At 37.8% G+C, this 15,002-nt stretch overlaps 1 protein-coding gene across 1 annotated transcript in view; it reads right to left on the reverse strand.

The window, feature by feature from the left end:
• HOMER1 (homer scaffold protein 1) overlaps positions 1 to 15,002 on the reverse strand; it is an 87,886-nt gene that overhangs the window by 56,745 nt on the left and 16,139 nt on the right. The window contains exons 2-3 of the mRNA XM_059836668.1: positions 7,695 to 7,851; positions 1,243 to 1,374 (exon numbers count right to left, since the gene is read on the reverse strand). Coding sequence (XP_059692651.1) covers positions 1,243 to 1,374; positions 7,695 to 7,851 — 289 coding nt within the window. The remainder of the gene's footprint in view (positions 1 to 1,242; positions 1,375 to 7,694; positions 7,852 to 15,002) is intronic.

Genomic DNA, 15,002 nt, shown 5'->3' on the forward strand with positions numbered 1-15,002 from the left:
ATTTGCGCTAAAGCCATTGAAATATTAAAAGAATTTATTACCATGTTGGTAAGCAAGTGCTTCTAGGATATACACACCAAATTAACTGATGAGGTTTCCAAGTTCACTGAAGCAATGATAGGTGCGCAAATGCACATGCAATGCCAGAATCACTCAGAAAGTCCTGTGGTTGTGTTGCTTTGTGGGAAGGAAAACCAAGTGATTATGAAAGGAAGAAATCTTACAACTTTGATGCTTGCCCAAATAAAGTAGCTATACTGGGTCTCATTCTAATGGTTTTCTGGCAGGTCGTGGTTATCCTTGGACAGTGACAAATAATGTCTCAAAAGGGTTGCTATGATTACTCTTCCTTCAAACAGCTAGCCATCATTATTCCTTCCTGAACATGTATTTCTCTTATTGCACTTAGGTGTCCAAATATTTTCTTTATATCAATTAGGAAAATTTTCAGCTTAATATAAACATAAGCTCTTAAACTGCACTGAAATTCCGCATCTGAAGAAAAACCACACTTGTACATGTTCTTGGACTCATCTACCAGGGCAGTAGCAAAAACAAGTAATGTAGTAAGGATGCTTAGAGGACCTATGCCATCAGTTTGAGAAATGGGGATTTCTTCTTTCCTTGGAATGAGGTCTAGTTCCTTCTTGCAGGAGTAGACTAGAAAAGAAACTCATGTATGGCACATACTGCTTCAGCAAACATTTCAACTTTTGTATTCCAGCAGAAAATGCATTTTTCTTTTGCACTGAATATATTTCCCACTGGCTTTACTCTAAGGCTGCAAACTTTGAAATAACAGTAATTTGATGTACTATGTAGTAGAAAAGTGAAAGTGAATGTAGCCTAAAAAAAAATGTATCTGAAGACTACAAACAGTTTTTTTGTAAGAGATCTAAATACACAAGAAATGTCAAATGGTTTACTTCTTTAAATTCTACCATGGAAAAACTGTTATGGAAGAACAATTTTTAAAAAAGAAAAACCTAACAAATCAGTAATTAGAAAGTATTAACATCATAAATTGTAATAGGCTTCAATCTCCCTCCTTTTCTTCATCAGTTAGAAGAAAATTTGCAGATCATTCTTACTCCTGTGCTTTCACATTATAAGGATTGATACAGAACAATTTTTTGTAAATTAGTTTAAATAACTGCAGTAGTGAGTACTGAGTCAAGATATAGTGAGCAGGAATAAAATACACTTAAGTAGCTTCAGAGAGTTGCCACTGGTTGTACTTACTTTTGAAAGGTGATGTTCAGATGAAAATCCCAAGCCATAGACTGTATTCGCCCTGCTGTCTGCCCACTGGCCAAACTTCTGAGATGTTTTAGTAAATGTCATGTTGGGGGTGATGGTGCTGTTTATTATTGCCTGAAAAAGGTAATAACTGTAAAAATGGGCTTCATGTTTTTTATTTTTTTCTAAAGAAAACTCATAATTGAAAATGCCAATATTGTAGGCAATTATCTGAATGCACTGAATGAGACACACGCTGGGAACTAGGAAACAGCTTTCTAATTCAATGCCAGCTAGAATTGCAAAGGCATATTTTTGCATACATTGTAAGGAGGAAATAGCTGGGGAGGGGAGTAGGCATCAATTCACAATTGAAAGCAGTCCTTTTAAGTTTCTACATATAAGGGCTATCAAAGTCCTTTTTTGTCTCACTCTTGTATTTCTTTGTCCCTTAAGGCAGTGCCTCTCAAGTTGCCTGTCAACTCTACAGCTGTTCTTCCCCCACCCCTGTTGCAGATGAGATTCTCACTGAAAAACACCTCAAAAATACAAAGGAGCACAATTTCTTTTTAAATCTTAGTTCTACAAGAGTCCATTTCCTTTACACACCTACAAGCAAGGCTAACAATGGCAGGGTCATACACCAACTACAGTAATGGAGATACTCTTGCTTTAATTTTTCTTTTCTAGTTCTTGTTCTAGTATCTACAGGATGCAAAAAAAATCATCCTCCAGCATGTAAGTTCTGATAATACAAACACAAAATGAAATTACTAGGTGATATGATGATTCTACTAAAAGCAACTGAAGTTTCACTGTGGATTTCCATCACATTTAAGAGTACATACGTGAAGTGCAAACTGTAGAGATGGGAAGAATGTAACAGTTTTCTTAGAATGGTGATTGAGAAACTTCAACATCACAGTGACCAAGTACTGCTCTCCTAAGACCAAGATCCACTAAAGTCAAAATCAGTCTATACTACTTGAGTAACATGGACTTCTGGATGGGTTTTGAAATAAGTTGTTATTTAAAGGAGTTTACTTTGCACCCTTTGTTTTTGCTGAGAGATTTGGGTACCACTGGAGCACAGCTAACACCAAATTAAAATTTTCTATGAATTCTACAGGGGAAGCCTGAAAAAATTACAGCTGAGGGGCCAGCCAAGCTCACAAACAGCACCCATGTTCATATGGTGATTCTCAGAAGAAGTAGTGGAGATGAGTATTGCAAGAAAGTTCAAAAGCATACATTGCATTGCAATGTGTAGAAAGACAAGCAAAGATACTGCAGCACATATAAATTTAATAAAACTCTTTCTTGGTGACTTTGGCAGCTTCACTATACTCACATTAGTGAAGATGAGTAAATCTGAACACAGCCAATTCTTTCTGATAATCTTTGTCTCTAAATACAAATTTTGCCTACCACTGTGAACAACTCCTTGAAAATTCTGGAATGTCTGAAAGCTTACATTTGAGCCAAGAAGCCTCATCAGATCTGAGACAGGATTTGCTGCATGACCAGAAAATGGAGAACTATCTCCAGCATTGTCTGAAAAACATCCCTCAGATTTTCATACAGAAGCTGCTTAGTGAAGTCACTGGTACACGAAACAATTCTCCTTTCTTTAGGCATAAGGTTCAGAGCTCACATAAAGCCATCCTACTTGCACTATCACCTCCAACTGACCACCTAGAAAACTGCTGTCTACAGTATCGAGGACAAAAGAGAGAATGTGAGACGGGACTTCTCAGAAAAGAGGTGTTCTGGAATTCTATTTTACTTGTATGCTTCTTGTCTTTTGTACTCTTAGTGGTTGGAAGCCCACATTTGAAATGACCAGGTGGAAGCCCAGAACAGAGCTGTGCAAGCTCACTTAATGCTCAATCTCACTTCCTATGGAAGCTGTCAACAGTACTATGTTGAAATTAAATATCCTAGGGACTGTGTAGGACAGATTCTTCCTCCCAAATCAAGCTCTAGCTATGTTGTCTAGTCTGCTTAAGCCCAAGCCCATCTATTGCTTGATTAATTGAAACTTACATCACATATTTTAGAGAGTGAGTATCATGTCATGGAAATAACTTCCTAAATTCAGAAGAGGACTCCAATGCCAGAGGGCTAAGACCTCCAAGCAACACACAGGTTTAAAGCCTCCACAGCTACCATTTCCTGAAGTGACAGCAGCATAGCTGGCTGCAGCTTAACCCAGTCAAAATGGAGAAATGCTTCTGCTGACCACACAACAGGCTCCACCACAGAGAACCTGAACGGGGTGCCTGGCCCAGAACGGGATCGCTTTTTTGACAGCAGTCTGCATTTAGGCTGGTTACATTGACTGTCAAATTGTTTTCTTCCAAGAGAGAAAGGCAGGAAGAAAGCTCCAAAAATAATTGTGTTGAGAGAGTGTTGGCTTTGATTCTTTCCTTTATTTTCCAAGAAAGAAAAGAGGCTTCATGTCAGTAGACAGCATTAGCCCAAAGACTAGGAAGACTACATTCAGATGCCAGTGATTTAAAAAAAAAAAAAAAAAAAAGCCCCTTCACTGAATTTACCAATCTTACAATGAAATCAAGGTTTTCCATCTTCTCTAAATTAAAAGCCTTGATATTCTAGGTCCCTCATATCCAAAACTATACTTTTAAAAGTGTAATGCTAAAGCATCCTACAAATACAGACCAGTGTCAGCTACCTCTGGAAAAAACTAGATATCAAGCCTTCGTATATTTAGCTTAAAAAAAAATTCAGTTTTTAAATCAAAATTTATAATTAAGCCTGTCTTGTCCATTCAAATGGGTACTGCTTTAACTGCTCTCCTCTAATCCAGATTTCACTGCATAGTTATCAGTATAACAAGTGTCAAATATTTCATCAACTTTTAAGAATGTTGTTTCCATAAATGAACAAGAAGATTTTAAAAACAGAACAGAGTGAATCTGACAGGAAGACATTTAGCTTTTGAAGAAAACTGATTTAGTTATCTTCAGGCTTTTTTGGAATTATAAAATAGCTTTCATGTTTCCCTTTCATATTACTTTAGCAATGAGAAAATAGGGCATGTGTCTGAGCTGTTCCTTTTACAAGCTGCAAACCCGACAGCTGCAAGATATATAGTAATGGTCAAGTACGATTTTATCTTCTGCTTAAACTAATGGCAATAACAATTTAAGACACAGAAATTTTTAACTTCTTCAAGGGAAAATAACTGAACACTTGTGTGTACAGGTTTTACTTAAAACATTCACTGAGCATTTAAAAAATTGTCACTTTCAAGTGAGACAGTGATTAAAATAACAAGATCATCTGCAGCAACACTGATGGGAGACTTGACTAAGTAATAATATATGCAAGGTTCATGGAACCTGCAATCTGGGAACCACTCTTTTCCAGAGTCTTCTCTTGTCCTAGATTAACATAAAATTTAAGTTTGTTTTCCTGCTTTGTATCTGTGAAAAAAATTATCAGAGAGTTAACTAGTAAAGCAAGAACCACACTATACTTGGTCTCCTTCCTTTTCTCAGAGATGGCTAGAGACAAAATGCAAAAAAACAGTGGGACTCAGAATAATCCTAATGTCTGCCTGTACTGTTACTGGAGAAACAATGGAAGCTTTGTTCAATCACCCAGGAGAAAGAAGTACTAAAACACATTTTTCCAACGAACTCTGAAATGGGTATATAATTAATGAGAACTTAGAGCCTTAGCAACAACTGCTCAATGTTGTTATGCCATACTACATAAGAAATCTTATTTTTCAGGCTTTCTTTTGATTCTGGGACTGGCAGGAGAAAAAAGTCACATAAAAGATATTTACTCAAGAGGTCAGAGAAACCAGATTCAAGTTCTATCAGATTACTTACATCAAGTTTTCTCTGCAATGGGCAACAGGGCTCCAAATATTGTGCATGACTATAAAATATATAGCCTGTACACTGAACAACTTATGGTCCTAGAACATTTTCTTTAGTCAAGATAGAGGGACATATACGATATCTGGTGCAAGATATTTCAAGAGGAGACTGTAGCTTCAGAAAACATAACACAAAATGCATTAAAACTAAGTGGAAGTTGTGTCTGTAGGAACTGTCTTGGCTAAATCAAGCTCAAATAAGGAAGAAAACCACCTCTCCTTCAAAATTAACCAAAGACCCCATAAGCAAATTCAGGTTGGAAACTGCAATGTACAATAGGGGAGTGCATATCATGTCTTTAAATGTCCTTTTGTTTTCATGTAGAAAGATTTAATGACTCTTAGATAATTAGTAGAGAAGTTAAATTATATTCAGGAATACTTCTAAAATGCAACAACCTAAAGAGAAAGAAGAGTGTGGGACAGAAATAGGATTACCTCTCAAATCTATAGTATACCTCTCTCCAACATTCCTACTGCAGAAATGTACATGTGAGCTGCCTTTACTTACTGACTTACTGCTCAGCACCTGAGAACTGAGCACATCATTCTCTCCAAAGAGAGAATGATGATTTTTTCTCATACAAACCCAAAGGACCCAGGTGTAAACCCTATCAGCACCCAGGTGTACAATAAAACCTGGCTGTATATCTTCCCTCTGAGAGAGGGGAGTGACAGCTTCAAAACCAGTAGGGTTTGACAAGTGATTTTGGCCACTGGCAACATGTGCACTGTCAGCAGTGTTACTGACACCCAGCTATATGCCATACAGCAAAGCCTCTCTCTGGATGCACTCAAACTTAAAAATGCTTTATACTTACATTTAACTCTTTGCACAAAAAAATATTGTATATAAACAGACATGCTAAAAAAAAGGATGGGGTTTTAAGTAAAAATAAATGAACTCTCTGGGAATTATGCTAGAAACCTGCTTAAAATTCTTCCATGTGTCCCTCTGCTATTCACTTGGGTACGTTTCAGAGTAGCATGGTGAATGCCTGAAAGAATGGAACTATCTTGACTGGGATCCTGAATCTTCATCTAAGACTTGGATGAAAACATTATTAGGACTGCAGCACTCACAAAGTAAATAAAAGCAATGAACTGAATTATCAATGTACCTTGCCATTAGTACTGGATGTAGAGAGAATGCTGCAGCAGACAAAAGAACAACTAAATAGGTGAACAACTACTCAACAATTTAATTCAGCAGGCACTCAGCAGGAGTTGCAGCATTAGGATGAAGGCATGTGGATGTCAGAAAAAGGATTTTGTATATTCTCCAGATCAGTTAAAGCACTACATTTTATAACTGGTATTCCTGATTTCATACATCATCTAGTTCCAATCCCAGTGTCTTTATTCATTAATATTGACCCAAAAGTTATTTTAACTATTTGACAGAACTAATTGAATCATTTGAAGGAAGGCTGAGAAGGAAAAAAAAAAAGACTTAAAGCTGAAAAAAATCTGGTAGGCTCTGAAACCAGTCTCAGCCACTTCAAGCAGAGATTTTTGACTATGAGATCAATTTCTATATACTTCTTTGTGACAGAAAATCTCCTTTTACATTTAAAATAGCAATATTCTGGATATTTAAAAAAATGCAGGGTAATAATTTTCAGCTTTCAATAAGTAGTCATAAAATCTCTGTGAATACTGCCATGCTTTTAACAGAGTATTTCATTTCCAATCATTGTGAACTAATGCATTTCCAAAAACTTCAAATGAAAGTCTCTGGAAAGGATCACAACTTTTGATTACAGTCTGTATATCTTTAATGCCCTTAGTGTAGAGTTTTCTGCTACACTGTTTGTAAAGTTACTGCTATTACAATTATGTGGGTAGAAACAGTCAAGGATTTTCTGCACATCAAATTAATTTCTTAGACATGTTTTACAAGAGGAGCAGTTCAGCACAATATCCTTTCTAGTTAAAACAGAGAAAAAACCCAACTCAAACCAAAAAAAAAAAAAACCAAAAAAAAAAACCCACAAAAAAAAAACCCCACCCACAAAAATCCCCTACTAAAACCAAACCAACTGAGTCTAGATAAAAGCTTGCCATTTATTAGGTAGGCTTTATTAGGAGGCAATCCTTGCCTTCTCTACAGCAAAAACTGGAAGATTATATAACAAAGGATTTACTAAGTGATTATGGCCACTGAACAGATGTCCTTCACAAAGCTGAAGCTAATTATATTGATAAATGACTGAGTACAGAAATGAAAACAAGTTATTGTAACCCTACGAGTACTTTTTGTACAATTTTTTGTCCTTTTAGCCTTCTCATAGCATTAACCAAGGAACAGGTCACCACTTCAATCAGCAATAGTTATTGAAGTCAACACAACTACATGGAAAACAGAATTACAAATAAACACTTATAACACATGATGAGGCAATGTTTACCATTTTAAAATGTCAGTAATCTGTTGGTCAGATAATGATAAAAACATCTGAGAAGAAGCATGAAGAACATCAAACTAGAAAATAGTATCAAAAATGCTTCAGACAACTAGGTTTTCTAAAATATAATTTACCTTTGAGCCATCCAAACTGATTATCCTGTAGACATTTCTTGTGCTGTCATAGAAGTAGGACACAGTAACAGCATGCTTGCTGGTGGGAACCCAGTTCTTCTTAGTGTTTGGGTCAATCTGGAAGACATGAGCTCGGGTGCTGAAGATGGGTTGTTCCCTGAAGGAGTGAGAGAAGAATCATGAGTCTAATCTGTACGTATTATCATTGCACTATCGTTGCACACAAGTTGTGTCCATTTGGACGTACACAAGTTACTCTACACAACAAACCTTGCCTGATGACTTCTGTATGTGCTATTGCATAGAGCAGGTAAGTTTTTTTTATACATATATGCAAACAAAACTCAAGTCTTCTAAGGCAAAAATCAGCATTCATTTGTGGAGTCAGATAAACACAGACATCTCTAATACAGATTCAGCACCATCCCATCATCTCCCCAGCTCTTCACTGCCCACCTAAGCCCTCAAAACTAAATGGCATTAATGCATGTGTAACTTCTCTCATTACAATGCACACCGCAGAGTGTGCATAACTTCAAGTCCACTTCTTCTCCAAAATCTTTTAATATTCTGATTATTCTCACCAATTTTATGCCACAATCTGGATCTTAACTGGTTGATTGAATGCAATTACTCTAAAACTAACATTAATTAAGGCCAGGAACATGTGAATCCCTCATTCTTTGGAGATTTATGCCTGAAGGTGTAAAGGTATTTACCAACATTAAATAATGTATAAAATACATTTTAAATTGTAAATTGCTTAGCAAAGAAAATTACATTAGGCAAAAAACCCCTCTTATTATAACTTAGAATTTACAACATTCTTCCCCATGACCACTACCAGGACACACAGCATTGCACAGAAATCTTAATACATTTTAATCTCACTAGAGATTAAAGATGGCGATAAGATGGCCTTCTACAAAAGAGTGACTGTATCAGTATCAGTAGACAAGGGGACAGGTGGGGATGTCAGTTATCTGCACCTGTGTAAAGACTTTGACACATGCCCTACAACATACTTCTCTCTACATTGGAAGAGATGGATTCAATGAATGGACAGTTTGGTGGATAAGGAACTGGCTGGACCATCACATCTAGAGGGCAGTGACTAATGGCTCAGAGTCCCAATGGACATCAGTTTTGATATGTTCATCAATGACAGAGAATGGAACCGATTGCACCCTCCACACCTGACCCCAAGCTAAGTGGCACAGCTGATGCACCTGAAGGATGGCATGCCATCCAGAGAGACCTGGACAAGCTCCTGGAGAGGGCCCATGGGACTCTCATGAGGTTTATTTAACAAGACCAAGTGCAAGGTGCTGCACCTGGCTCAGAGCAGCCCTGGTACCAGCACAGGCTGGGGATGCACAGATCACAGCAGCCCTGCCCAGAAGGGCTTGGGGGTGCTGCTGGCTGAGAGGCTGGACATGACCCTGCCATGGGCACTCACAGCCCAGAGAGCCACACGTGTCCTGGGCTGCATCCAGAGCAGCGTGGGCAGCAGGGCAGGGAGGGGATTCTGTCCCTCTGCTGAGACCCCAGCTGCAGTGCTGCATCAGCTCTGGGGTCCCAGCACAGGAAGGACATGGACCTGCTGGAGGGAGTCCAGAGGAGGCCACAAAGATGATCAGAGGGACAGAACACGTCTCCTATCAGGAAAGGCTGAGAAAATTTGAGTTGTTCAGCCTGGACAAGAGGAGGCTCTGGGGGGACCTTAAAGCAATCTCTCAGTACCTATCACGGGGCTACAAGAGCCAGGGCATACAGTGAGGGGACAAGGGTTGATGGCTTCTGACTGAAAGAGGGCAGGTTTCGATAACATAATAGGAGGAAATACTCTTCAGTGAGGATGGTGAGACACTGGAACAGGTTGCCCAGAGATGTGGCTGTTCCATCCCTGGAAGTGTTCAGGGCCAGGCTGGATTGGTCATTGAGCAACCTGGTCTAGTGGAAGGCATCCCTGCCCATGCAGGCAGGCTGGAATTAGAATATCTTTAATGTCCCTTCCAATTCAAACTATTCTATGATACTGCAGTTGTCAGTTTAAGTTTAGCTACATTTTAATGACAAGCTGATTGCTATATTTTTTAAGGAATACTGCCATCAAATTCCAAAGTTATTAAGTACCAGGACCTTAGGCTGAATTTAACTTTTTAGGAATTTTGACTCTCATTTTCAGAGCGTGAAAAAACATACCCTTTGACCTGCCCTCATTTTATTTCAGAGGTAAGTTTTTAACACTTTTTTTTCCTCAAAATAAATTCCCACAGAATTTTGGGTACTTGCAGTCAAAGGGGTTTAATTTGACCTCACTACACAAGGGTACATGTGAACTCAATGAAATATCTCTATTGCTCAGCAGGAAGAGCAGCTTTCAGTAGTAGAATTGTATTACTCAGCTGGGAGTCAAGATTCCTTGAAGTTCACCAGATGACAGACATGGTGCTCTCCTACATTGGGTGTTGGATGAAATGACAGAAATATGCAAAATAGATCAGAGACAGCAAAACAGAGTTTCAGTGAAAGATGAAGAAGGAAGGGAGGCCAATGGGATCAATGCACATGCTAGTTCTTAACAGAAATATACCCTCAGCTTCAATTCATCTTTTCCTTGTAAATCATCAAACTATAGGAGGCTGCATAGCTGTCTTCCTGATCCAAATCTCTTGCAACAAATGTTATGCAAAGGTGACTGGCATTTATAGGCTTTTTGTTTAACAGAACAAACTAATTTTTTTTACTCTTTTGAATATCTACAATTACTTCTTCAATCATAGTTAAGCTTCAGTTGTCTTCAATATCAGATCTATTTTATAATTTATCTCCCATTTAAGCATACGCCAATATCAAGGGGCACATATGAACATAATGCACCAGCTCTTTAACCCTGGAAAATTTAAGAGCCCATCAAAAAATGGGAAGCAATCTTAGAAGCCTGCCAATTGTTTTGATGAATATTGACATTGAAAGGAAACTATAAAAGTTCTGACCATGTTAATGAAAGATCAAAGAAGAACTGAATCCAAGATGTAGATGTGTGGTTAGTGAATATGCATTTGACCAGCACTGATGCACAGTTCACTCCCAGCACAGTATATCACATAACTGGGACTTTCAACACACATGGGTTAGGATTTTTTTATGTAAAAGGTAGGTGAGTACTATATGGCTGAAGTGAGTGTTAGTGAAAGTTAAATGTTCAGCCCTGGGATGCTGCTCTCCAGCACTGTCATTATAAAAATCTTCCACAGGGCCACCAAAATATCCCCAATTTGTTTGATGAGGTGGCCTGCATGTTCCTGTTGTTTGCTGAGCAGCGCTGCTCAAGACAAAGCAGAGCACTTTGCAGGACAGAGTGTGGGTCTGGCATAGACAGTACAGTTAGATATGGAACAGCATAAATGAAGTTAACCTACACTTCTTTAATCACTTCTGATAAAACTAGAGTTACAGTCTTTTCTTTCCATGCTTAAATTTCAGTTTCACTGAATGACAAGCTGTCTTTGCTCTGTGGAAAAAGCATAGCTCCCTTTGTTAAATGAGCTGGATAAATCATGATTTTGCCAGATTACTGGGGTAATTAGGATTTTTTCTGGCAAAGACACTAGACTTCAGATAACTCTAGAATTAGACCACTGTTTTGACACTCGACAATGAACATTTACAAAGACTGTTTCTAATGGAAGTTATGCACTATATATCTACCGGATTAAATGTGTTATAGAACCAGTCACCACTGAAGTCCTTCAAAGCTGCTATACAATTACATCATCTGCATTTTTCTGCAGCAACATATTATATAGAGCAACTTAAATTTTAGATTTCCTAAAACACCTGTGAACATGCAACACATAATGTATAAAACATATAAAAATATTTGTAACTTCAACCAATACATCTTCACATAAAAGTTTTGCTCTTCCATTATCCACATAAGGACATGATGCCCTCCCAGTCTGGAAGTTTCAATCAATTCAGCTGAAATAATATTAATTTTAGGAATATGAGATAGGAAGATAGCTTCTTCTTTGCCTTCCTAGGTGGTCAAACAATTAATATGGTTTTAAAATATATAATATATATATTATATATTATAATATATATTTCCATATATAAAAAATAAGTATTCTATTTTTCAAAGAATCACAGAACAAGCTGAGTTGGAAGGGATCCTCAAGGATCACTGAGTCCAGCTGTTGGCCCTGCATAGCACCACCCCCTCCATATGAAGTTAAGAAAGGAAGAACATCTTTAAAGAAGAAAAATCAATCCTGTAAAAAAACTAAACTGCCCTACCAGTTTCTTACTCTTCCCTCTCTTCTCTTGCCCTTGCAGCTTTCTCTTCTTCTTCTTTCATTATCAGGTGTTCAGTACTCATTACAGACATTAATAGGAACTAAGACGAGAACTCCTCACTAATTACAAAGCAAAGTTATTCATTTTTCCAGAAATATACTGATGCTGACCAAAAGAAAACAAACTAACAAGAATGCCATAGTAACACAGTCTGACTATTAGAAATGTCCGCTCAGGCATGGTAAAAACATTAAGGCTCATATCCTGCTGTTCTTAATTGCCTCAGGCTGCAACATTATGGTGGTCAAACAAAGACTAACGAGAAGTAAGTCCCAAGTCCTCCTGGACCCAAGAAGCAATGTGATGAGTAAGGAAGCATAGTAAGTATCACTTTAGCCGGCAGAGTCATAACAGGCTTTTCCATAATCAATACAGAAATTCATTCATAGATACATGATCAATCCTAATCTAAACTTAGGAGATAAACCTGTTTACTAACAGTTGAATGAATAGTTTCCAACCACTCTTTCCGTTTTGACATCTTAACATAGCCTTTACAAAAAAAAAAGCAGACTGCCCAATATAGGAAGTGTTACAATTATCAAAGATTGCATAAAAGAAGCTTAAGTTAGCATAGAAGGTTAGAAAGTACTTTTCTTGCAAATTCATTATTAATATATGCTTCATTTTTTAAAAACATTATCTATTCTTTACTGTCTGGTACTTCTACAGCACTAGTGGTGAAGACCTCTTTTTGCTTATTTCTTCCCTCATACTACTGCTTACCATGACTCCAAAATTACCTTGAATGCTATAAAACCTGTAATTTCTCAAGACTGGGATTCCATTGTCTTAGTTACTCTGAAAATAATAAGACCACTGAAAAGAAAGTATGAACCTCTACAACATTACCTGAGGTCCTACTTGCCTCCCCTTACGGAGTCTTAATGATGCTAAAAAACATATTAAAAATTTAATACAACCCTTCGTTCCTCCTCCATAGTGGGCTAAATTGACAGTGTTTTGGCAGAGAAGTTGCTGCACTATGTAGGATGAGGTAATGAACTTCCCTGAATGGACACAAGACTAGGCCAGGATTGCAGATGAAGACCAAAAAGACATAGAAGATGAGTCTTAAGCAAGAACTGGAGCAAAGAGCTGCCCAGGCAGAAACAAACAGCAGACACCAAAATAGGCTAACACTGAGTGACTGTGGCCTGTGGGGGAACTGAGTTTTAAAAAAAAAGGAACTACCACGGGCCATGCCTGCCACCTGGAAGTTTTAAATTTCTCAGCAGAGGTACTTTCCCCAAACAGTAAGATAAAAAGGGAATGAATAAATGTGTGTGATGGGGTGTTCTTACTCAGCTCAGTTTTGACAGTAAAAATTCCATGAGATTCATGTCCACGTCTATTTCTCCCACATGATTCTTACAAACTCCAGTGCATTATCCAAACTTCCTGGCTTGGATGCACATGGAGTCCACATACCAGACTGCATTCAAAACAAGTCAAACAAAATGTGCCTTGGAGATTTTTTCTTGTTGCAAAGAGTGCAAGTTTTCACCAATCAGGTTTCATAAAAAGAGTTTCAGAGGAAGATAATGCCACATGCAGGCAAAAACAGGACAATATGCCTGTGCTCAAAATGGGAGTGCAGCCACACTCCAGCTGGTTGGAGTGGTGGAGACTGGACAAAAAGTGTGCTGTCCTCATGCCATTAGAGCCCTGGACACAGCAGACCCTTCCACATGACAGACAGCATGTCAGCACACAGTCTCTGGCAGTCCTGAGGACTGCAAACCCCCACAATAGGCAGCAGGCCTGTTTTGCAGGTGGTCATTTTGCACACACTGAATTCCAAGCCTCTATAATAGCTGTCATCCAAGGAAACTTCTCCCCAGGTCAGACAACATGAACACTGCACATGGTATTTCAGGCATTTGCTTATTTAGGAGAGGACAAAGACCTTTTTGCTTCTTCCAAATTTCAGCATACTAATCCTACAGCTTTTTCCCAGCGTCCTGCTAGCCTTAAAAATATTCTCCCCTAGCTTGTTTCTGAAGATGTAGCAAGCTTTTGTTACTCTAAGCAGCTTGAGAAGAGATTCCTGAAAATAAATGAGGAGAAGGATTAAAAGTGCAGCTCCAGTCAAAAGCAATTAATAAACTACAGCATCCAAACACAGTCAGTGTTGTTTAAGGAGTCTAAGTCAACAAGCTCTGCAAACAGTTCAAAGCAACAGGAAACCACAAAATTTTCCATGTTCATAAAAACGCTCTGAGATCTGATAAAAATTGTATACATTTGAGGAAAAGTATTGCACAACACTGGCTTCCAATGTAATGAAACTGTTCTGAAATGTAATCTCTTTCTGGAAAAAAAAGAATAGGAAATAACTGACAATACCATCTTGAAGTTAAAATTATGAACTTGCACAAACACACTCAGTGGACTTGTGTAATGACTATGACTTCAGATTTTGCTTTTTGTCTTACACACAACTTTCATATACAATGTACATATACAATAACAACTTTCATATCTCAAAACAAGCTTTGAGATAATAAAAAAGTGGAAGTTACAATAATGTAATCAAATCAAAATCTCTCCCATCCCACCAATGATTTATCTAGTTCTACACCTACATTCTTAGACCTGTTTTTGCTGTTACGTTTTGGTTTATTTGAAGTCAGAAAATGTTTAGAAAGTTGCTACAAAAAAGCTTGTTTTCTGTATACAGTTATCAACTAATACGTGTAACTGCCTATTTACCTAGTAAGTTCAAACTATAAGCTTTACAGACTGCTCTGTAGCTATGTAACACTGCACAGGCAGTGCCTTCAAGCACTTTCTAAGCTGTTTTGTTCCCATTTAAGAATCAGCTTTTAGTATTAGATTTTTAAGCACTTAGGAGTTAGCATAAAATCACAAGTAATAACTGCCATTTTTCAGGATTTGAGGGGAGAAAAATTATCTAGAGACTTTCACTAAACCTGTTAG

Source organism: Haemorhous mexicanus, chromosome Z (genome assembly GCF_027477595.1).
Source record: "Haemorhous mexicanus isolate bHaeMex1 chromosome Z, bHaeMex1.pri, whole genome shotgun sequence".
In the NCBI taxonomy this organism is placed as follows: Eukaryota; Metazoa; Chordata; class Aves; order Passeriformes; family Fringillidae; genus Haemorhous; species Haemorhous mexicanus.